Below are 25,635 nucleotides of genomic sequence, written 5' to 3'. Positions count from 1 at the left end.
AGACAAACAGACCTAGTTCCTGTTGCTGTGAAGGTCATTGCACCACTGATCTACTGGCTGTCCTTCAACGTGATGACCAGCTGATGCCTGACCAACGACCACCGGCTAAACCAGTTTAATCCGCTTACCCGCCTCCTATCCCTATCGTATCTATATATATATAAATATATATTAATTCCTCCCAAGGGTTTTTGTCCTTCTAGGAGTTTTACTCATTGGGTTTTTTCCTAGGGGTTTTTTTTCGTCCCAGGAAGTCAGCCAACTTTGGCTTAACATAGCACTTTACTGTATACGTTATATTATTAATATGCTCGCTTGTTTAACCTTAGCCACTATATCTACTTCTTATATTACCTATTGATTTTCTGTGTTCTCCTCTACATCTTCTCATGTAAAGCTGCTTTGCAACAATTAACACTTGTGAAAAGTGCTATATAAATAAAATTGAATTTAATTGAAAAAAAATGTTCCCTCCTAGGACTTTTTTTATTTCCTCGGCTAAACAGCCCGGGGTTTTTTTTCTCCTAGGGGGTTTTTTACCCCGGGAAGGAAGCCTTCTTGGGCTTAATTTAGCTTCCTCTTCTAGACGTTAATTAGTAATACGCTCACTTATAATGTCGAGTTATAGCCCCAGCAAATTTGACGGCTTATGCTATCGTGTATTATGTTGTGCTATCTGTCATTTTTCTGTGCTTTTATTGCTTCTATTAATGTAAAGCTGCTTTGAAACAATTAAGTATTGTGAAAAGCGCTATATAAATAAAATTGAATTGAGCAAGAATGGCTTATGGCTTCCTGTTTGCCAGCTGGTGGCGCTATGACCATACAGTAAGTGACTATTAGCATAGATGTGTTCAGGTCGAGACTCTTATCAGTCATGATAAGTTTGGGACAGATTGGACATTGCATAATTAGTGTGAAACATGTCACTTCCTGTTGCCAGCTGGTGGCGCTGTGAACACAAGTGACTATTGGCATGTAGGTGTGTTCAGGTTGAGACTCTTATAAGTTTGGGACAGATTGGACATTGCATAATCAGTGTAAAACATGTCCCTTCAAGTTGCCAGCTGGTGGTGCTATGACTATAAAATAAAGTTATTATGTAGATGTGTTTAGGTCAGGACGAATTTTTGATCATGAAAATTTGGGACAGATCAGACACTGTATGCCTAAGTTCCAACAACTTCCTGTTTCGTGACAAAACATCAAATTTGTTGGGCCAGAACTGACACAAATTTTTACTTTAGGCTAAATTGTGAAGGATTTGACTCTTAAGATGACTCTCACCAAATATAATGATAATCTGACAAAAACTGTAGGAAGTTTGTTAAAGTATAACACCTGGAAATGACAAAAACAAAAATATCACAGAAGTAACTCAAAAGGTGTAAACCAAAAAGGAAGTCTCCAATTCTATCCAAGAGACTTTTGTAGGTCTTGCCATGTTACAGAGAGGAACCAAATTCAGTCAAACACAGTTGCTTTGTTGAATTTTTTAGGTGGTGCTATAGAGCCATTTTCCAACACCTAATTCCAAAGCCTATACCACATGTACATTTTCAGTGCAAAGTTTTATGAGTTTGGATGTGAATAAAACCTCAAATTAAAGCTAAGAGTCATAATTATTATATAAATATAACTTAAACAGGTTTTGGTCAACAACTAAAATAAAAAAAAAACCTTGTCCAAATATTTAAGGACCTGTCTATACCTATAACATTACTGATGGCCTGATACGGATATATTTTAAGATATAAAAGCAGTTTTCAGTTAAGACAGCGCAAACATGACATTCATTCGGGAACTTGTCTTAAAGGAATAGTTCCCCCACACAAATGTAAAAATGTTGTCATCATTACTCATTCAGATTGAGGGTGAGAACATTATGAGTTTTTTAAATCTTTTGAAATGATTGTGATTTAAGAATTGTAAGCAAGTTTGTAAAAAAAAACACCCAAAATATGTACAAATCCTTAACTTTATTACCATTTTGAATATAAATTCCTGCAGTCCACAATAGAAAATGCAGAGTGTATACATTGAAAAGATCCAATTTGCTCCCAAACCAGTTCTGTGCACGGGCACATTAAAAACAAGACATCAGTATTAAGGGTGCATGTTAAAAATCACTGCATCAAACAGCCATAGTACCATCATAGTTTTCTCAGTGGGGGCTCAGACCTAAGAAACTTGTAGGATGTTACAAAAAAACAGCCCTAACCTTTAGGTGCAACATTTCATTTCCATGATATTGCAACTCAAGAAACCAATTCAGTGCACCAAACATATGTATACAAAAAAATTAAAACAACCTATATCTCTCTGTGAACATGTTAAGCATCTTTCTGAATCAATGCAGTATTTCCTGTTGCATGCTCAGATGATTATGTACGAAAAAGTTTCTGTTCATTAATGTGCACACAGCTGTAAGCAAATTCAGTTTTAAAAAAGAAACTGAAAACTATGGTAAAGAAACTGTTATGAATGGATCAGATACTGCACTTGAGAAAAGAAACACACCTGGCAAAGGATGCAATGAGACTTCATTTAAGAGAAAAGTTAATCCATCATAGGCTGTTGAAAAGTGAGGTATGAATGTGACAGTCAAGTCCAGAGTAGAACTGACCCGGTTGCAGTATTCGGGGTTTAACTAACAACTTTTGTAGCAGCATTAAATTCTCAGACCCAGTCACTAGACAGATCAGCGTTCCCTGACATGGAATTTAACACGTCAAAAACATCAACACACAGTAAAGATAAGGTCATGCTAAATCTGAACTGAACGATCTCAGCAGACCATAAGAAGACACAAGTAGTATGGCTGGGAAACAGAGCAAATGGAATGACCTAGCACAGTCTAGTAAAGCATATTTGTTGGTTAACGGTCGCATCTATCTGGGTTTAAAACGAATAGTAGTTTGCGTCGTTGCTGTTGATCAGAAAGACTTCAGTCCTTTCCGAAATTAAAATTCAATAGCAATCATAAAAAACTGCAATAAAGTCATGGCCAGACAACCACAAGCTCCAATAAGCTGAAATACACCACATCAAGTACGGGGAATACGGACTACATAACTTCAGTTATCAAATCAAGAATTACAAAATCAGTGAAAGATTAAGAAGTATTTTTCATCTAATAAAAAAAAAAACATTCAATGATACGTTGATTACGATGTGCTAAGATTTATCACTCACAAACATGCTTAATTTTATTTCTAACTCGAGTGACAGAAAAGCTAATAGGAAAACTGTAGACACTGAGTTACCACACACGCACACACAAGCCAAATTAAAAACAAATAAGTAGGTCAATTCACCTTTGTCCAGTACACAATTGTATGAATTTTACACAACCTACCACATCTTAGACTGGTAAAAAAAGCGAAAATCATGGCCTGAAACTGTAGTTTATGGAGAAAAAGAAACAGTATTTAGCGATTGCTTTGTGTCAGTCGCATCAGAGCATATCTTTGTCCAGTATAATGACAGACACTCTCAACCAATTACTCATTGAGTGCGATACACGCATAGACGTGAATGCATTCATGAATAGACATACAGTATTTGAGTCTTTCCAGTGACGTTACACAGAGAAGGCGCATGACGTGTACAGGCCTCCCTGACTCTAGGGGGGTACTAGAACATAATGGTGAACAAGAAAGGAAGGGTTGCAACAGTGTAAGGGGATGGGGTGTCAGTCCAGCTCTGGTCAACAGGAAGAAATGTTGGATTGTGAGGTAGCATGAGTTGCTAGTTACTGTTCCTCCTCTTCCTCTTCCTCCTCTTCTTCTTCCTCCTCAGAGGACTTTGATGGCTGCTCCTCCTTCTCCTGGAACAACACAGTGAGCCAATCAGTCAAGCCATCTTACATTACAAAATCCATGTAAAATGACACTTATTAGCAATTATTTAAAACTAAATCAGTGATCTTTTCTTATTTTAGGTTTTTAAGCAATTTGTTGTGGTATGCCCAGTTACAGTTTAGATTACATAAATTTTTTAGATAGTGCTGCAGAAGTATCATGATTAAAACAACATATGAATAACACCCTTTAAACTTTTAACTTATTAATAACGGCAGAAATCACGACTTGAATGATAGAGGTGTTTTTGTTATTAACCAAGTTACTATCAGTCATTCCTGCAAGTGCTGCAAATGCACATTATGAACACACACACACGAAACATACTTCTTTCTCTATGAAAACAAACTCTGACAGATTGTGTAAAATATTTGTTAAAATTAGTCACTGACATTTGTGTAACCACAATTACTTGAAGACATCATATTTTTTTTGTTTAAAATAAACATTTAGAATTAAACAAAACGCATGTGGAATTGTGAAGTAAAAGTAGTGCAACTTAAAGTAAGGGGTTTCTATGACTCAACGCAGTGAATTCCTGTGGACACGTTTAATTGTGAAAAAAATCAAACAGTGGTGCCAGAGCTGTGATTCATGTGAAAAGAATGCAGCATAAAAACCTATGACTACAATGTGAGCTGTCTAGGAAACAGCGGAAACTCAGTTTATTTACATGCCATACTGACTTATCAGATTGAAGATAATTAATTGGGTCATCATAAACAACCTACAGGGGAAAGGATTTGTAAGCAGAGGTGGGCATTTTTCAAGTATCAGTAATTTATCAGCGGTCTTCCATTTGGAAAACATAATTCACTACACTCCAAAGCATAATCTTAACTTCTACATACTTTTACTCGAGTAAAACACACACTAGAATGTAATTATGTTTCATTAAATTTCATTTAATACCCAGTGGAATTGCTTAAAATAAAAATCACGATTCTAAAATAACTTTTTTTTAAAGATTTACAACCCCTGAACAGAAGTTTTTGCAGGCGCAAAGAATTCTGCTTCTGAAAGCATCATATACGTGTAGATCATTTTTAAGTTCAGCAAATGTTAATTTCAGAGTGATTGTATGTTCATTTTATTTAAAGAAAAATGTAAAAATATATATTTTAAGTAGCCTAAATAAAAAACATGAATGTTTTGGTGCAAATTGCTGCCACTACATTGATTTTAACACTTGCTGAGTGTGTCCCATCGGGTGAATTATTCTGCATGCACGTGTGGGGGCGTTACGCCCACTAGAACACTTGGGCCAAATACAGGAAAACGTCATGCAAGTTGTCAAATGGTCAAGTGTCGTTATTTGGATGCAGCCAAATGTGCTAAAAAACCTTTCGGAAGTGATAAGATCCGGAATAACATCCTTTTTTGGTACTAAAACAATGGGTCTCATTAACAAAGCATGTGTACGCACAAATGTTCATAAAATTACGGACTATTTAACTTAGAAATCATGATTCAACAAAAACTTTCATACTAAAATTTATTTTAAATGTACGCAAAAACATAAGAACAACTTAGACCACACGTACGCAATAATCATAAACAAGGGAAAAATATATCAAATATATAACACACATAATAGGGTTCTTTTTCCTTGTTCCTGATAATTGCGTACGTGTGGTCTAAGTTGTTCTTGTGTTTTTGCAAACATTTAGAAGAAATTTTAGTATAATAGTTTTTGTTGAATCATGATTTCCAAGTTAAAAGTCTGTACACACATTTTATGAACAAATTTGTGAGCACGCATGCTTAGTGAATGAGACCCAATGTCTGGGATCTTGTCAGACTACCTGCGCATTGCTCTGCTCACTCACTCTTTAGTTTCTGTTTCTTTCTAATTTCTCAGCGAAAGCATCCGTTGTACCGGTGGAGCAAACACGAGCACATCTGGCTGGCGCAATATCTGATGTGACGTCAAGACGTCATCGCGGCCGCTGTTAATGATTGCGTGTTGTTGCAAGAACTGCCGAGACTAGGAATAGATCCCGGAATAGATACTTAAAAACAAAGATGGACAGTAGTGACGTTTTTTTACGAGTACATTTTTTAAGTAATCCCTCATGATAAACAGCTAAATTTTTTTGCTGTTGCACATGGCAAATTACCACACACACAAAACTGGTTTAGCCGTGTGGTTTCATTACATAGCCACACTGAAGACATGATTTTAAGATCTGTTTTGCACAAAACAGAGCACAAACTAGATACTCACTGCTTTCTTGGGTCTTCCACGGCGTTTTCCCCCTTCAGATGCCGACGCTACAGCTGCTTTCTAGGACAGAATGAGAGAGAGAGAGTAGTTAACTTCATGATAAGTATGCAGCTGAGCACTAGAGGGCACTGTCAAGCTCATACTAGCGGCAGCCCAAGGGTAGTAAGTTCATTGGTTATTGTATTAGAAACGGACACGACCAGCATGCAGTGCACTCGAGTTCGCTGGCCACCTGGTCCATAACAGAGAGACAGCTGGTACGGCCAGGCAAGAGAGAGACCAACACATGCACACAACACACTTCCCCTCCGTGCTGCGTGTACACACAAAAGAAAAGCTGTGTGCATATGGGGGGGAAGGGTTGGTGGGTCAGCTGTTGTTTTAACAATAGATCATGGAAGAGACAGAAGAGTTGAAGGGGGAGGGGTTATCATCACAGAGACTGCCTAAGCTGCCCGTGCACCTGCAACGCAAAATGTTTGGTACGCCACAGGAAACTAGCAGGAAGTCTGGAGAATGAACCGGAACTGAGCAGTCAATTTTATCTGTGTGCTCTTATGAAAACAAGATTGCTCATGGTACATTGCACTCCTCACTTTTGTCTCACTTTGGATAAAAGCACCTGCTAGATGCTTTAATGTAAACTGTCATCATACTCTTTAAGGGACTCTGGGACTGAACAAATAGTACAAGTAAAATATAAATCCATTTTAGATTAGAAGAATCTAGAAAAACAACATTTGAAATGTGGCTGAACTGAAGACATTAAGTAATTTTGTTTGTTGTGATTTATGCCTGTTCACTTCCTGCAAACCATGCACTTTCTTAGGAGGCAGAACGGCTCAGAATCATCTCTACTCACTTTGCCCTTAGATGCTGTGGTGCTTGGCTTATTTTTGCTGCCCTTTGGTCTTCCTCTAGGTCTCTTTGGTGTTGGAGATCCACTGGGCTCCTGCTGTGAGAAGACAGTACATGTATATTAAGACTAAACACTAAAAACAGCATTTATCCTTTTGCATTTTCCACATGTTTACATCAAAACGTGATCAATTGCCAATAAAAATTAAATTATTAATCGCTTACATTTATGAGTGAACCGTTTCACAACATTTATTTATGCCCTGGATTACTTAAATGTAAGGATGGGTGCAATTTTGGGAGCACTTCAGCTCTGTTCAACTTAGTCCAGGATATATCGTTTATGTGACAGATCTCGTGCGACAAGATCTTACAGAAAAAAAAACTGCAAAACCTTTTACTGCATGTGGCATTTTGTTTGGGTTTACAATAATGTTAGTTTGGGAACTCATATGAAGTCTGAGACACATTGTGTTAGTTAATAATTAACATGTGAAGCGTCTCAGCAGTTTAAACCCTTACTCTGAGATTACATGATTTAATGTCTGCATGTTCTTGCTCAAGAATTACAGTGGCTGTATCACCTCTATTGTGAAGATATGGACAAAAATTAAAGTTTTAAATGGATTTAAACATTGTTTGGCCAAAAGCAAGCGTTTCTCAATTTGAAAAATGAACAAAAAACAAACGCAAGTACACTGATTGTTATATTCATATATGAAAATTACATATATGAATATAAGTCTATTACATATTTATATATTTTTTCAAAACCTTTAAAACGATGCATGATTTGTTGGAAACTGACAAAAAAAATGATAGAGTGCTACACGTATTTGAGTCAGCAAAGTGAGTTGAGGGAAATAACGTTAAAACATTTTGAGGGTTCAAAAGCAAAATTACCATACAATCACAGGTAAAGATTTAGTCACACAAAGTCAAAAACAATACTGTAGGAAACATATATGTTCAACTTTTATTGTTTCTAATTCCTGCATGTTTTAAAATCAAAACCAAAATGTCACGCTTTGTATGTAATACCAAAATCTTTGTATTAACCTCTTGAAAAGCACCCCCACTCTGGCCCAAACCATGAAAAGACATACTTTCACTAAAAGGGCTGTTTTTACTAAACCATTCAGAGGATAAGCATACCTGTTGTATTATTATATAGAAGACACTTTCAAAAATATTTTAATATAAAAATTAAAAGTTAGAGGCTGAAGTAAATTGTAATAAAAAAAATTTTTGCAAAACATTTTTTAATACTAAAAATCTTAATGATAAATCTGTGTGTGAAACCTAGAAATGCAATGATGCCAAAGCCACAAGTCTAAAGAAGTTATATTTCAAGTTTGAAGTCAATAGGCCAAAAATTGCTAAAGTTTTTGTAAGACTATTGCCTTTTCTAAGTGCCAGTCAGCCCCAAAATAAAAGTATTTTGTTTACATGCATACACATTCGTTCTTATTATTTATCCTTATGCAAGCGTATAAAATGCCGTTTCCACACCAGGAAATAAAACGTCACACAAAGATCATTGGATCCGTTATCTAATTGGCTACACGTTCTGTCTAACAATATTTTCCATGAAGTCATTGGAGGGCACGACCGAGTCAGATGACGTCACGATATTTGACAGCGCTGTTTGGATATTATGAATTATACACCCACCTACTTTTAGAAACAAGTTTGACTGCTGGTTTTGAACGCGAGTGTAATCTCATATACAAGTGTTATGATGTAAATAGTCATCAGATTGTATATTATAATCCATTACAAGACGTGCATGTGAAATCTGACGTAAACAATGAACAATATATCTATATTTCACGGCTTATACGCATTTGTGGACCAAAATGGTCATTGGATGTATTTTATTGGAGAGTTTTTATGGGTCATTCACACATCTGAAACAGACTGGATTCGATTGCGATCGTTACACCAACACAAAAGGTAAGGAGTCTCGTTTATATTTTGCATGTTGTCATCTGGACTTCTGTAACAAAATACTATATCTATGATGCTAGAGCATCTGTATCTCAAAACAGAGACCATACACTGATGCTAAACCTGTAGACCTTTTAAACGATGTATAGTAATGTTAATATTGTTAATGTTTGTAGACAGTAGGCTATATATATTGTTAGCAGCGTTTAAACAAAAAACTGATTTCTTTCTGTCCCCGAGCTAGTGCGGGCCGAGAGGTTAAATTATGCATTTAGAATGGTACACCTCTCAGAAACCATACAAATAAATATCACTTAAGATGCTTAGAGTATTTATAATATTGGGATCACTAGACGAGGGCTTAATGTACCAATTTTTATGAAAACCTCAATTCCCACTAATTTTGCCAGAACGGGTCACAAATGGTCTATTATTGCCTTACTTGAAAGGGTCATGAAAAATAATATTCAGCTCTGCTCTGATTGGCTGTTACACAGAGCAGCCCCTTCAGTAGCTCTGTGTGTGCATAGCATTAACTAGCATATAAAGCAAACTCAGCAGTCACAACATTGTTTTTAGCATTGTAACATTAAATTAAGTACAATGATGTTACATCTCGACTGTAATGTCACAGTTGGTGTTTTCTTGAGATGTGCACCATGTAAAAGACTGCTAGAAAACAGGCCAAAGGTTTTTTAAAAGTGGTTACTTTAGTTTAGAACTACAGCAAAATTATTTTGGAAAGCAGAGTTAACAATAAGCAATATGTATAATATGCTGTCTGATTGTGGCCATGGATTACTACTCAGAGGGTCAGATTACATGGGTGAGTAACAGAAACTTTAAACCTAATGCCCTTGTGCGCTCTTAGGAGTGACAACTACACGAACAAATCAGGCCCAGGTATTTCCCACCAGCCAATCAGTAAGCAGATGAATAGGGTTTAACTGGGTTACTTCTGGTTTAAATGGATCACGTTACAGGCCTTGGCCATACGGCCACTCCAAATGATCAGTGCACATGCTGAGCTTTAGAGAAGTAAAGTCTGTACAATGAATTGTTAGATACATATAAAATAACGTCCTCAGTTAAGCACAGAGGAAAAAAGCATTACACTAACAAAAAACATGTTTACATTTTCATTTTGAGCCCACATGCAGGATCGCAAACGAATTAATGTGCCTCATTAAGCCAAAAACACAGTAGTTATATTGAAAAACATTAAAAGCTAGAATCGAGCACTGCAGTACCTGTGGATGTTTTCGTGGTCTTCCACGTCCTCTTTTCTCTGCTCCATCTTTCTCTTTAGAAGCCACTGTGTCCTTGCCAGTATCGCTCATTGTGTGTTACTGCATAAAACATTCATATATTAGAGCACAATCAAATAATACATCCGAACTTAAAAGTAATACGCGATCGGTATGGACACTAAATAGAAGTTAACTTTAAAGCATATCGAAAGCAATGAGGTAACGCGCTGATCGACCGGCTTCTCGTTTGTTTACAACACGCGCTAGGCCTGAACGCATGTGAACACACACGCGAGCGAACACACACACACGCCTTATTGTAGGCCTATATTAGTTAAAATACACAAAAAAGTCGCATTGTGAATTACCAGATAAAATACCTTCGACAGAGCAGGGCAACAGAGCTTCGAAACAGAAGGCTAAAACGTAAGCAGCGGTTTCTACGGATGCTCGAACCGGAATATGAACACGCCGCGCGAGATTCGCGCCCTTTTAAATCCCCGAGCGCGTGAAAATATGGTTTGCTGTTTACACTGCCGAGGTTTTGTCATGTAACGTTAATGTTAAAATGTAATAAAAAGAAAACACAAGGCTCTATGCACTAAATACCTTTAAATTGTTTAGTCACTGATTTTGAAACACCGTTTTTTTTTTTCATCATTTCATCATTTTACTACCGTTACTTGCAAAATATAAACCCTTTGCTCTATTAAAAGATGCTAACTGGTCAAAATTAATAACGCGTTCTGTGAACAATACGTCGCTTTGTACAGTGAGACCCATGAGCCCGCCAGTCTATTCAACTGGTTTTTAAATTCTGACCTAAACAGAAATTCTTGTTCATGTTTCTCTTTTTTTTTGCAGATGGGCAAACATACAAACTAAATGGAGCTCGTGCATTTAGGAAAATGAAAACTTACCACTTAATAAAAGCCGAGATGAAGTCCAGTGCGTGAACAAACAGCGTGGTGTGAAGACCTCGAATGAAATAAAGACAACAACCGCCTTCGGGAGTTTCAGGGGCATTTCACGGGTTCTTCCACACACACACGGGAAATACACTTTCCGAGGGCGGGGAAAAACAGGAGGGCCATTGTTTGAATGTAGAACAACCTACATAATGTATTGGTGGATTGCCTTGTCAATCATGCTGACGACGAGACTGAATCATCAGAGCCTACCCAGCGTCTGTTTCATGGATGAAATACGATGAATATTATAGGCTATTGTTTACTAGTGTGAGCACATCTTCATTTATATTTTATTATTATTTATTATAAAATCAGTATTTTATATTATCCGAGCAAAAATATCTGGTCCTGCCATCTCTCCTCCTCTTTCATCTTGTAATTTTCACCTAAATTTATTTTCAGGTAAGCAAATCAACACAATGAACATCAAATAAGCATCAAATATATATTCCATGAACACGACTTATATATTAATATACTATATGGATTTTCTATTTAATATGCTGTAGTAGAGCACTGTCTTTTTACTGGACTTTGTTCTTGTCTGTACTACATTGCAGAATGATTAAAGTTTTTATACTGTTCTTTATCCAGGTTTTTGAGACGTTTTAATAAGCACGTCACCGGAAAACAGGTCATCAAGTTTCCATTTAGTGAGGTGCTTATTACTGCCGGAGCCCCTGTACATTGTGGTAAAAGTGTAGTAACAATGTTTTTTTTTGTTTTTGTTTTTGTTTTTTGGTGCATTGATTACTACAAAACCATGATTTTACTACACTAACTCTTATTAGTAACCCCAGCTAATCGCCACATTAGTATGTTCGAGTCTCTCTCGATTCTAGAATGCTGTTGTTTGTTGCGTAGTAACTAATTACACCCAACACTGCTCGTCACTAAGTAATTAGTTACTTTAATTTAATTACTTTTCCATTGAAAAAGTAAAGTAAGGGATTTCTCTTATTTTCTTGTAATCTATTACATTTACTTCTGATGTAACTTAATACTGTGTATGGACTGCAAAATACTATACTATACACTATAATACAATAGTGGATTGAACATGGTTTACAATTCTCACTATTAACTGGTTGATTATTAGCATTAATATTAATGAGATGCTGGCTGTTTATTAATCCTTAATAGCACATATTAATGCCTGATTCTGCAAAACCTTATTCCTTAACCCTCCCCATTTCTACCAATACTTAAAATTAACAACTTCTTTAGTATTAATAAGCAGTAGTTGGAGTATATTGAGGCAAAAGTAGTTAATAGTTAGTTAATAGAGAGAATTGGACCCTAAAGTGGGACCAGAATAATTGATGTACTTTTATATATTATTTCTTCGAGCCATTTCAAGCCTATACTTGTAACATACTAAATATGATTTAGAAAGTAATTATTAATAAGTAATTAAAGACTTTTTGGAGAGAATAATTTGTAAAGTAATCTAATTACATGATTGAAGATGTAATTAGTAACTAGTAATTAATTCCTTTTTTGTGTAACCTTACCCAACACTGGTGACGAGTGTGTTCAAGTAAGCTGCGCAGATCATGCGTTATAATGTTGTATTTTAATATACCATGATGACTCGCGATTTGAGTAGTTTTAATAAAATTGTGCATTTGGCTTACATGAGCTTTACCATGAAATTAACTATTAAACATAATTTATAAAAAGTAACCTGCCAAATTGGCTAATGATTTACCCGCCACAGCAGATTTTTTTTCAGGGTTTGTTAATTTCAAACCCTGATCATACCTTTATTCTGATTATGTTTTATTAATCTATTCAATATATAATCTTAATCATTGGGATATTCTAGATTTTTAACTGATGCAAAAATGCAGTGTTTACTAAACTGTAAGCTTTTCAAATATTTAAGTGTTCTAAAAATTAAAAGTAGTGTAGTACCAAAAACAATTTAAATAGGGGTAATGAAGTAGTAGACTAGCACTTTTGAATATTTCAAAACTGTTAGGAAACCATCCTTTTATATCTGGTTTTATTTGGCATGTTTGGAATGACCGGGGTTCACACAAAAGGTTCAAGTTTTATAAATGGAAATATCAGGGTTGGCATTTGAATAGTCATTTGTATCATGTAATTTAATGTTCTAACAAAATCTTGGTATTCTTCAGAGGCAACTTATTTTGCAAGAGATAAACCTTGTTTGTAGGGTGGTTAGAAACAAAATTCCCAGTCATTATGATACATTTGGTCTGTTGTCATTTTTATCAAGCAACAATCATTGTATTTACAGTTTTTTACAATCACTTTGCTATTTTCAGAACTCTAGACAAAACTCACAACCAATGATCAAAATGCACATTTTTCAAAACTCTAACTCTTTTCTCAATTGCTTGGATACAATACACATAAAACTTGGATTCAACTAAAATCACCTGTTCAATATGACACAACTTAACATCAAAGTACTACTATTTCAAAAGGCTATTCACACATCACATTTCAAATAAGTGTCTGTTCATTTTCTTACAATGATCTAACTATCAATCGATACAGCTGCTCAAAATGATAAGTAACTGTTGCATTACTCTTAATAGTTGTATGGAAACAGACAAACAATCTTCCATGTTTACTGAAAATCATGAAAGTTTCAAGATAATGAGGTTCATTGTAACCAATAAGCATGGAGCATGAACCAATTATCACTGTACTGTATAGATGCAGGCCCTTGTAATTGCTTGTCCAATTCTGCCAACTTGTTACTGATGATTGAGTGCAGATTGTGAAATGATGTGACCTATGTTGTGATTGTACTGTAGTGTTTTCATCAATACATTACAAACTTTCTTCAATGATTCCAATGTGTCTGTCGTATTCTCTCTACTACTGCAGTACTTTTACAGATATGTATTTGCTCTACATGTACCATAATGAAATCTGTATCACCAATTTTGTTCTACAATATTTAATGATTGTACAAAGAATGACATAGTCAAACTATCAGTAGCTTGTGTGGGTGATCTATAGTTATGTTTCAATGGTATTTCACAGTAAATTTGTGTTTTGAAACAATGATTGTGCAAGTGCAAGATGTCTTTAAAGATGTGAATGCACAATATAATGTTTTGAACACTAGACAGCCTGTGTAACAAGTTATAACTGTTTTGAGTTTTGTATCTAAAGATGTAAAAAATGACATCAATGTTCTGAAAATAGTAGCAAAGTGATTGTAAAAAACTGTCAAATCAACAGGGTGCAAACAGGGAAAATCCTGTCTGAGAGAAGGTGTCTCTATTCTATTGAAGGATATAGGCTAAACATTCTATACATTTACAGGACAAAGCAAGGTGTAATACTGCAGCTATTAACAACCCTGCTTGAGTCAATAGGCATCTTATGTTGCAAATACATCGAGGCACAGCGCCGTTTAGCATAGTCTATGGTGCATATTACTGGCATCGCAATGGCCCATTTGATCAATGGAGACATGATTTAAATGCAAACTCGTGCCACTTAAAAGGGCTACCATGCAAATTAGAGCATTGTTTCAACATGACTAATTCCTCCATTCTTGGTGTTTACAGAGGATGCACCATGAGTCATTTGTGTATCCACTGTTCATGGTGGGTGATGATATTACATTTTCAACTTAAGCTCATGGTAGGATATTACATATTTAACTTAAGAGGAACCATTTCGGAATTTAAAACTGGGTGAGCTAAAAGTTAAATTAATAAACCTTTATACATATTTTTGCTGTAAACAGAGAACGTGAGAACAACACAGTTTACTGACTGAAGTTTTTTTTCTTAATAAAAACAGAGAACGCGGGTGGATCAGAAGACGAATCCTTGCCATTTTTCAAAACTGATTCAGTAACTGAGTCAACTGTTAGTCAGACAAACACAGGAAACTCTGAATGAATGAACATGTTTATACCAAATCACTACACAGCTGTAAATAATATTACAGACATTTAAGTGCATTCCTTTTCCTAATACCTTAAAGCTCCCACTTTACTTTTGTTATTTATCATCACAATAAAACTATTAAAGTGATTATTCTTACAGTATGAATGAAGTGACACATGCACAATCAGATACCTCAAGCATAATCTTTTAGTTTTGTATTTTTTAAGTCACCCCCGTTCTCAAGGCAGCCATGCTAAGGCCACATTTACATGAATGCGTTTGCGTTTAAAAACACATTCGTTTTTCTACGGTTAAGCCTTTCCTTCAGAATACTCTGGTGTTTTTGACCCTCGTAAACAGAGTCTTTCATTAATGCTGCGGACCCTGTTTTAGTTTGAGAACTAAATATTTTTTGTTTGTTTTAAACACAAATTCCCTTAAATTTTATGTTTGTTCTTATTTTCTAAGGTAATTTTGTTCATTAAGAAAATTCATCTTAATTTAAGAATCTTTAGATATTTGAACTGAAAACAAGACAAAAATACTAAGAATGTCATTTAGTACATCGCTTTGGTGGTCTTCAGTTCTTTCAAAAATTCTTAATTGAATTCAGGTCTGGACTCTGGCTTGGCCAAAACAAAACATTGATACTGCTCTCTGCCAACCATTTCTTGACCACTTTTGCTGTGTGCTTTGGATCAATATTTTGTAGGAAGGTTTACTGCATGCACAACTCAACTTTTTCTGCACCATGTGTGATGTGCACCGTGGCAACTGGTGCTTGAAAACATGAGCATCCATGCACAACTGGAGATCCTCACTAATCTCCTTGGTTTTACCCATAACTTGCAATTGACCAGAAACTGACTAAAGCATGCGTATTAGCTGGTCTGAATTTATAGTTGATTAGATTGATCTAGAACAGGTGTCTCCAACCTTTTTGTGGGCAAGGGCTACCACAATAGACAAAACAATCTGGAGGGCTACTCAAAACTTTTTTGTTTTACTTGTTTATTTTATTTATAAACCACCACATTGGAGACCCCTTGCTCTAAAACTAGGAGCATATAAAATGGTGCAGAAGATTGCATTTCCTGAGAATTTTGCCATAAGATCTGGGTATGAAACATTTCATTCATTTATCATTAATATCTCTGTGTCTCTGAGTCTTCCCACAGAATGTACCCATTCAACAAATAAAAATTCACTATAATTCCAATTTTAGCCTGGGTATAAATCATTTTGAGCTTAACTGTATGTGTTTTGTAGTGTTCTGTATTTACAGATATGAAATGAATATTTAGTTCACTAGCTCTACAACAGGGGTCTCCAACGTGGTGCCTACGGGCAAAATCCAAAAGTAGCCCTCCAGATTATTTCATCCATTGTGGTTGGAGACCCCTGCTCTACGACATTTCTCCTATTATTATTATTATTTTTAATGAGCTCAAACAAAAGTAGGTTTGTGAACACTAAAAGCATGTTGGCCATTTCCATTGTTAATAACATTTGTATTCTCCCTGAAATGTAGCAGCAGTTGTTAGCAGCAACTTTTCATTCTTCTGTTAGTACCAAGGCTGGGTACAACTTACAACTTGCCCAAGGTTTATCTTTCCTTGTTTTATTAATTTATGTTCAGTCATAACATTTTTAATGTTATTTTTTCTAAACAACAATAAACTGATAAATACATTAAAAACATGATATTAAGGTCACATTGCAGAGGAGTGGTGTGCATTTTGCTGGTTGTCCAGCAGGTGACCTCATAACTCAGTCATAAATGCCAAAGTGCATCAGAAGACAATTTGAGAACATGTTAATGTTTTTAAACATTTGCCTTCATAACACACGGATGACTTGAATTTTGATACAAACAGATAAACAGGTGCACTAATTATTAATACAAGACAAGTGTCTGCACAAGGACATAAAAAATGAGGATGCAATTGAAAAGTTTAATGAAGGGTAATCCACAATTGTAAATCCATAAAATAGGCAGAGGTCAAAACACCAGGCTTGTGCACAATTCAGAATTGGCCTCCATTCAATTCATGAATTGGAATTTGAATTGAATTGACTCCGCCCAACAGGAAGTTGAATTTGAATTGGAATGACAGGAAGCGGAATCAAATTCATGACAATTCAAAGAAATTCCACAGTCACACAACAGAAAGAATCTAACATACATTCAGTGTTAGGAAAGTTACTTTGGAAAATTGTTTGGCAACCATTTTAAATACTTGATTAAAGTAAAGCATTCTGGGAAATAAAGTCATGTTCCATCGTGTTCCACAAAATTTCAATTACAAAAAAATCTAACTTAATTATTTGTTATGTGACTAGAGTTTTTAACATTAATTGCTGGGGAAAAACATTTCCTGTTAATGTAATCTGTAAAAGTAGTTTAAATTTATATAATTTCTAAAATATGCAATGCAATCATATCTGACATATACTGAAAGCTTCATTTTTAACACTTCACTTACTGTATAATATGTATATGAATTTCTTTGAATTTCTATTGAATTGCAATTCCGCTTCCTTTAATTCAAATTCGAATTGTAATTCTAGATCCTGTTTTTGACATCAATTCAAATTCAAGAATTGAATTGGAATTTAGGAGTCATTCTCAATTCAATTCTGAATTGTGCACAAGCAAAACACAGGCAAACAAAAGAAAAAACCCACAGACACTAACCAGAACTGGAACTGGCTAGTCTGCAGGGTGACAACGACAAGTGATAGCAATGAACCCGTTGCCATTGTCACCCTGCAGTAATCCTCAAGTAGGCTACTGTTAATGACAACTTTACAAATGTGCTTTTTGTGGGCAAATTTGTGCACTTTATGATTCCATTTATATTTTACACAATTTTTTTATTTTTAATAAATGTAAAAACTTCAAGTTATGCATTTATTTTGTTATATTTTACCTTTATTGCCCCAATTACTTACTTACTATTTATTTGAATGTAAAATAAGCATTTTTATGTTTTTTTTTACCCAAAATCTTCATAAAACATGACTTTTATAAAAAAAACTTTATTCCACTATTAAACCCCAGTCACAATGTTTTGTGACATCTGTTGAAATCAAAATATAGCAATTATGTGAAATATAAATTAAGCATTTTTAATTGTTATTTTTACCAAAAATTCATGATAAAAATCTTCATTCCACTAAATTAAACACAGTGAAAACCCTCAAAATAAAAGACCCACTTTTGTTTTTTAATGACATCTGATGAAATCAAAATAGCAATTAAATGTAATTTCATTGGCTGTATACTCACTGGTTGAATAGGCAGAGATCAAATAAATCTAACAGAAAGATTTGATGATGCTTCCAGATAAAACACTGCTACAGTTAAGTTTTCAATGTATTGTGTAAAAGCACAGTTTATGGCAGAAGAGACCCAAGATCTCTTGCTTGAAATGTTATGTTTGTTGCTGCAAATAAATGATTACTATGTCTCCTACTTTGTAGTTTCCTCATAATACGGTCAGATTAGTTTATTATGGCATCATACTCAACATTTTTTTTTAAATTCTAAAATTTTAACTTCTAGAATCTAGAACTTAAGACGTTAACATTGGTTTATAGATTTAAACCTATGGAACCAGTACAGCCATTGAAATTGAATTGCTGTTTTGATTCCATCAAATGTCAACAAACATGGGTCTTATTTTGATGGCTTACTGTGTTTTAATTAGTGGAATGAAGATTTTTATAAAAGTAACGTAAAAATAACATAATTACGATTTTATATTTACATATAAATTCATGGGTGTGTTTTTGGCATAATGGGCCAACACTAATCAGAGTCCCTTTTCCCATTCCTTTTAAAGGTCAGTTGCGCTTGTATCATGCAGGATTCGCTATTTACTGGAGGATTCGCTGAATGCTTCTTCAGAGAGGAAATGGATCTGCATTCGTCATTACTTCAAATAAGTAATTCTGATAATGGATGACTATTCATTATGGCATAGGCATTTTAATCTTTATGTACACAATAATAATCTTGGAAGATTATGGAAGTTAATGGGATAATTGGTTTCGTTTCTGACGTTCCTCAAAATATCTTCTTCTGTGGTCATCAGAACAAAGACATTTATACAGGTTTGTAACAACATGAGAGTGAGTAAATAATGTAAATGTTCATTTTTGTGTGAACTATCCCTTTAATATAATTTCAGCTTGACATCTATCATAAAAAACTTTTGATGTTTTGCAAGGAACAGAAACGATACAAGAAACTTTCAAAAAATATATGTTCCGGAAAAGAATCGTGGTTTTTTAAAATAATGGTTACTGATTAATACCGTTTTTATCATTCTTTGACAAGATTTCTGTGCAATATGACTCAGATGAGTCAACAACAACCGGAAGTGAGCTTCACCGAGAAATGAGAAGCTTGCCACTCAAAAGTGCATACACAGAGAGACGCGTTTCAAAAAGCAAGCAATCTTTCTGTTCTTGACAGGACAGGACACATACAAACAAAATGATCTCAAAATACCACAGTATTCTTTTTCTAATAAAAACATTTGTTTAAGTTGTTTGCCAATAAACGACATGCAGAAATTTCTTAATTCATGTATAATGCTGAAACAAATGTAGGCATGTCAGAATTACAGTTATGCCGCTTACATAATGTAGCCTTTTTTAATGTTTGATGACAAGATACAGAAAATTATGTAGACTAATAATTTAAGTTTAATGTCCTAATGATCAGCCTACTTATTTGTATGTCCCACAGCTGGCATGAAACGTTATTAACCGGTTCGGTTTGTTCTAAACGGTTCAGGAACGTCAATTTTAGGGTTGAACCAAAAACCGCAAACTTTACAATACTGTTTCTGTTCGGAACAAACCATTTGGGAAAAAATCTGGTTCAAAGCTCTGGTCAAGAGTCAAGGGCCCAAAGTAGAGCAAGCACTGATCACCATAATGGTGGTTTGTTAATTTTTTTTTCAATATTAATGCAGGGTGGAAAAGTGATATTGACTCAATGCAATAAACATTGACAAATAAAGAGTTTTCTTTTTAACATTTATTCAATGGTTTCTGTCTTGCTATCTGGGTAGGGCCAGAGGAATTACGTTTTTTATAAAATTCCTGTTTTTATGTGAATTTTGGTTAAAAAAAGCTAAATTATTTTACATTCAAATTAATGGAGTAATTGGTGTAAATACTGTAAGGTAAAAAAATTAAAAACTACAAAATAAATGCATAACTTGAAAGTTTGTACATTAATTAAAAAGATAAAAGATAGTGTTATGACAATTATGTAAAAATAAAAACGGAATCAACAAGTGCCCAAATTTTTCCAGTAACATCAAATCAGCGCACTTTTTTTGAGCACAACTTGAGGGTCAAAGTCTTTCCTTTGATTGCCAAAACTGTAAGCCAAAACAGTGGTAGGATATGAAATTCAGGAGGTTGAGTGCCGTGATCAAAGCGGTGTTTTTTGTGTCTCTTGGGTTTTGTAATAATGGTGATGGAATGCAAACGCTGTCATATTTGTTGGTAATGATCTTACTCCATATTACCTTCTTCAAATGAAAGGCAACCAATTTTACCACCTGGACCTTTTGAACAAGTTTAAGTTATACATCAAAATTAAATAGAAATTGTGTGCATTTTTTTAAATCTTGAGATTGTGGCAATGTGGTAGATCAAACTTTCCATGCACGAATGGTATAATTTGAAACAATCACACAATCAAACATGAGACCAAGTTATTAAAATCAGTACATTTTTTCACATTTATTTGAATGCCCCTTTTCCCATTCCAGTTTTTATCTTTTATCTGGGTGTTTATGCAGAAATACATTCCTTTAAATCACAAATCATCTTCATTATTTATAAACTCTGTAGAAACAAGTGTCACAGTGCATTTTCACACAAACATACATACAACAAATAAATACTTAATAAAAACAATAGGTTATGTTTGTCAAACACACATTCATTGGTGTCATACCTTTACAATCCTCAACAAATAAACTTACATTACAATGTTACAAAAAAAATCAAATATTGCCGTTTATTTTTGCTTTATTGTCCTATTACTACTCTTTAGCCTTTTAGCAATATTATGACCCAAAACACCACTGCAGGTATTTACCCTGTTACATCCCTATATTGTTCCATATTTTTCCCACTCCACAATGGCACACTTCCTTTCTTTCATAGGAGAGAAAGTACTCATTAGTTATCACATGGTAAGATACCAGCTCTTATTCTTTCTCTACCCCCTTAGTGTCTCAGAGCAGTTCTGCTTCATCCTCCTCATCTTCAGAACCTGATGGACCCTGACGGACCTCTTCATACCACTTATTAGTGAGTGTCTTCATTTGTATTCGCCCATGCAACAGGTCCTTGAAGAGAAAAGGTGATTTGACAAAGTCTTTATTTATATAGCACTTTATACAAAATAGATTCTTTTAAAGCAGCTTCAGAGTAATAAATGAAAAATGATCCAAACTTTAAAGCACAGCAGTATAAATGGTAAAGTAATTCAGTTCTAGTTAAGTTTAATGAATTTTACATTGGTTAACAGTGAGCACCAATAATTTACTACAATACTGAAGAACTTAGTTTAGTTTATTTTTTTCTCCAGTCATTCAAACATAACAACATACACAAACAACATACATACATATTTATAGTACAGCAATGACTGAAGGGGTTTAGGCTGAAGTGAAACACTTATTGATGCCTAACCCCATTTACAACCACTTTTAAATACCCAACATGTGGCAACAAACAGAAAACAGCAAAGAAGAAAAAGAAAAAAATAAGAATATTACCAACTATATATGAACAGCTCATACCGAAAACATATTAATAAAAAAATCATTGTAATGCGATATAACTACCAATCAATTTTAATTTAAATTTTTTTTAAACACTTTTATTGATATAGATTGTTTTATTTTGTCATCCAGGCTATTCCATAGATTGACACCTCTAACTGAGAAACACCTCGCTTTAGTATTGGTCCTTTAGTATTGGTCCTAACTTTATTTTTTTTCCTCTCAAATTATATTGAGTCTCTCTAAATACAAACTGGAAGCTTAAAATTATGGACCTTATACATCATTACAGCTGTGCTTAGATCCACCAAATCCTGTAATTTCAATGCATTTATTTTAATAAACAATGGGTTAGTTGGGGTGTAATATTAACAATTCTAATAGCCTTCTTCTGCAATATAAAGATCGGTTTAATAATAGATTTATAATTATTCCCCCATATTTCCACACAATAATTTAAGTACGGAAGAATGAGCGAATTGTATAATAAATATAATGAATTTTGATTTATCAATGATTCAATTTTACATATTTTTGTTTTTAAATAATATATGTGTAACTTCCAATTTAGTTTATCATCAACATAAATACCCCAAAATTTTGTATTACACACTCTCTCAATTTCTACACAATTAATTTTAATTTTGATTGGTTCCTCAATTTGTATATTTCCAAAAATAATATATTTAGTTTTATTCAAATTCATTGATAGTTTGTAATGGTCAAACCAAGATTTTAATTTGAAGAGCTCTTTTTCCACAGTCTTCAAAAGAAAATATTTTGTCCAGAGCAATAGAGACTAGTATCATCGGCAAACAAGATACAATTTAACTTTATTAATACCTTCGGAATATCATTTATGTACATTATGAACAGCTTTAGCCACAGTATAGAGCCCTGTGGCACTCCATGCGTTATGTTTGTTCTTTCAGAGTCAAAGTTGTTAATATGGACATATTGATCTCTGCCAGTTAGATAATCTCTCAACCAATCATGGGCAATGCCTCTTATACCACATCATTCTACTTTAGCCAACAGGTGATCAATGGTATCAAAAGCCTTGCTCAAATCAATAAAGACACCAACAGTGTACTCTCCATTGTCAAACGCTGTAGATATCTCCTCCTATTTGCCCTGAAACCAAATTGATAATCTGAAATAAGGTTAAATTTATTAAGAAAATCATCAAGTCTTATAACATATAACTTTTCTAAAATTTTGGAAAATTGTGAAAGTAGTGAAATTGGCCTGTAGTTTGTAAATTGATGTTTATCTCCACTTTTAAAAATGGGTACTACCTTGGCCGTTTTCATTTTAGACGGAAAAATGCCCGTAAGAAAGATTGATTACAAATGTATGTAAATGGAGCTACAATACTATGTACTATTTCTTTTACTACAATCATATAAAATTCAAAACAGTCTGTTGACCTCTTATTCTTAAATTTATTCACAATTTGAATGATTTCATTTTCATCCACACTCCTCAAAAACAAAGAGCTCACATTTCCTTTGATAATATTTGTATCTATTTCCTTTACCTCTGATGGTTGAGGGATTTCATTAGCTAGAGTGGGTCCAACATTTAGAAAAAAATTGTTGAACGCCATTGATATTTTTTATTACCATTTAAGATTTGGGCATCTTTCACAAAATAATTTGGATAATCATTTTTATTAGTTTGCTTCTTAATAATACTATTTAATAATTTCCAAGTACTGTGGATATTGTTTTTGTGCTGTTCCAAAATATTATGATAGTAAACTTTTCTATTAGATCTTATTATGTTGATTAACTTAATTTTGTACAATTTATATTTCTCCTCTGCTTCTTTAGTTCTATGTTTTATAAATAATTTGTGGAAGTATTTTTTTCTTTTTGCAAGCGTTAGCTTTGCCCTTTGTTATCCATGGTTTCTCTAGGTTGGTTCCGTCTTTAATAGAAAATTCCTTTAGTGGGCAATGTTTATCATAAAGACTTGATAGTATAGACATAAAAATGTCATAGGCCTTATTTGGATCAGAGGTGGCATAGACCTTGTCCCATGTCTGGTTAAACAAATCAGTTTTTAGGGCAAACATGGTTTCAGGGGTTCTATTATAATTTTAATCTGATCTACTTTGAACACAGAAGCCTTATACAGAAGTTTGTGAAAAATACTAAAAACCGGAAGATGATCAGTAATGTCATTTATAAGCAATCCAGCAGTTATTTGGGTTTCAAATCTATTCGTGAATATATTATCTATTAAAGTTGCAGTATCGGCTGTGATTCTTGTGGGTTTAGTGATAAGTGGAAATAAATTATTACTATACATAGTTGTGATGAAATCACTTGTTTTCATGTTGTTTTGAGGATTTAAAAGATTTATTTTAAAATCACCACACACAATATGCATCTTACTAACGTTTCCAAACAAATTATCAACTTTTTTATTAAATAATTCTAAACATGATCCTGGTGTTCTATAGAGACAACTAACAATAATGGTTTTAGATTTAAGAACTACAATTTCAACAGATATACACTCTAGAACTCCCTCAATGGTGGTTGTCAGACTATCGACAATTTTACAATTTAGATCATTTTCCACATAATGCTACTCCCCCACCTTTTTTATCAATCCTATTCTTAGTAAAGAGCTTATATCCCTCCAATTCCACTTCACAAGCCTTATCCCAGGGATACAAAGACAGATGTGGTCTACATGTCTTTAAAAATAAAGTGGATTAAACGGATAGTGCACCCCAGTATGGAAATGTTGTCATCAATTACCCTAATGTCGTTCCACACGTCAAGACCTTCATTCATCTTCGGAAAACAAATTAATATGTTTTTGATAAAATCTGAGAGCTTTCTTACCCCCCCCCATTGACAGCATTGCAATTACCACTTTTAAGGCCTTGTGAACATGCGCCAAAGACATGAAAGTACAGAAAATGTGGAATAAAGTCACTTTTTGTTATTTTGCGCACAAAAAGTATTCGTGTCGCTTCATGATATGAAGATTGAACCACTGCTAGGGTGACCACCTGCTAATAAGCCAAAGAGGGGGACAAGGGATATGTTATAGTGGTTTACCCATTTCTAGCACATACCACCTTACACTGCAAAAAAAATGATTTTCAAGAAAAAAAAAATCTTAGTATTTTTGTCTTGATTTCAGTAAAAATATAAAAAATTCTCAAATCAAGATGCCTCTTCCCGACTAGCAAAACGACCCAAGAATATAAGTCCAGCTTGAAGATTCAAAATATCAAATTTAAGTGATTTTGTGAATAAAACAAGCAAAAAAATCTGCCAATGGGGTAAGCAAAACAATCTTGAAAATTTTTCTTAAACACCAAATTCAAGAAAAAATCATTGGCAGATTTTTTGCCTTGTTTTATGCACAAAATCACTTAATTTTTATATTTTTGGTCTAAAAACTAGACTTAATTTCCCGGGTCGTTTTGCCCATCAAGAAAAAGCATCCCAATCCAAGAACCCTTATATATTTTTACTAAAAACAAGACAAAAATAGCCTACTAAGACTTTTTTTTATTAAAATTAATTTTTTGCCGTGTACATCCCATATTAATAATGCCCTATTCCCCTAAACATGATGTATGCTCATGAATAGGCCAACCAATAGAGACAGAGCGCAGCGTGTCATAACCTGAAAACCACGCCCACCGGGGGGAAAACAATCCAACCGTCTCCATTGACTTTGTATTGAGAGAGGCCGCCTTCCTTGTCATTTCTGGCTTATAACAAAAAACAGAACAATGCCCCAAAGCTGCTGTGTGACAACACGCACAGCCAACAAGCCA

The 25,635-nt window shown here is 34.3% G+C and overlaps 2 protein-coding genes across 6 annotated transcripts in view; both read right to left on the bottom strand.

The window, feature by feature from the left end:
• Positions 1 to 1,960: 1,960 nt before the first annotated feature.
• hmga1a (high mobility group AT-hook 1a) lies at positions 1,961 to 11,229 on the bottom strand. Of its 5 annotated transcripts, none has more exons than XM_055188465.2 (5): positions 11,069 to 11,229; positions 10,149 to 10,247; positions 6,953 to 7,045; positions 6,091 to 6,150; positions 1,961 to 3,829 (listed from the first exon to the last, which is right to left on the bottom strand). In XM_055188465.2, the coding sequence occupies exons 2-5, from the start codon at positions 10,236 to 10,238 to the stop codon at positions 3,755 to 3,757; spliced, it is 318 nt and encodes a 105-aa protein (XP_055044440.2). In that variant the 5' UTR covers positions 10,239 to 10,247; positions 11,069 to 11,229; the 3' UTR covers positions 1,961 to 3,754. The 5 variants fall into 5 exon arrangements, with proteins under 5 accessions (XP_055044440.2, XP_055044443.2, XP_055044444.2 ...); XM_055188468.2 differs by having other exon boundaries at positions 6,953 to 7,042; XM_055188469.2 differs by lacking the exon at positions 11,069 to 11,229 and adding an exon at positions 10,529 to 10,677 and having other exon boundaries at positions 6,953 to 7,042.
• A 9,515-nt stretch (positions 11,230 to 20,744) lies between these two features.
• Positions 20,745 to 25,635, bottom strand: part of slc9a8 (solute carrier family 9 member 8) — a 63,997-nt gene continuing 59,106 nt past the window's right edge. Inside the window, exon 16 of the mRNA XM_055187348.2 lies at positions 20,745 to 21,386. Coding sequence (XP_055043323.1) covers positions 21,273 to 21,386 — 114 coding nt within the window. The 3' untranslated portion in view covers positions 20,745 to 21,272. The remainder of the gene's footprint in view (positions 21,387 to 25,635) is intronic.

The sequence above is a fragment of the Misgurnus anguillicaudatus genome, chromosome 13, assembly GCF_027580225.2.
Source record: "Misgurnus anguillicaudatus chromosome 13, ASM2758022v2, whole genome shotgun sequence".
NCBI lineage: Eukaryota > Metazoa > Chordata > Actinopteri > Cypriniformes > Cobitidae > Misgurnus > Misgurnus anguillicaudatus.
This window is presented reverse-complemented; position numbering and strand designations above follow the sequence as displayed.

What these genes read in the sequence shown, in the direction of transcription:
- hmga1a (XM_055188465.2), bottom strand. Translation starts at nt 10,238, where the DNA reads ATGAGCGATACTGGCAAGGACACAGTGGCTTCTAAAGAGAAAGATGGA. An exon ending in GACCACGAAAACATCCACAG is followed by an intron (nt 7,046 to 10,148) that starts GTACTGCAGTGC and finishes GTCTTCTCACAG; the next exon opens with CAGGAGCCCAGTGGATCTCC. An exon ending in CCACAGCATCTAAGGGCAAA is followed by an intron (nt 6,151 to 6,952) that starts GTGAGTAGAGAT and finishes ATTCTGTCCTAG; the next exon opens with AAAGCAGCTGTAGCGTCGGC.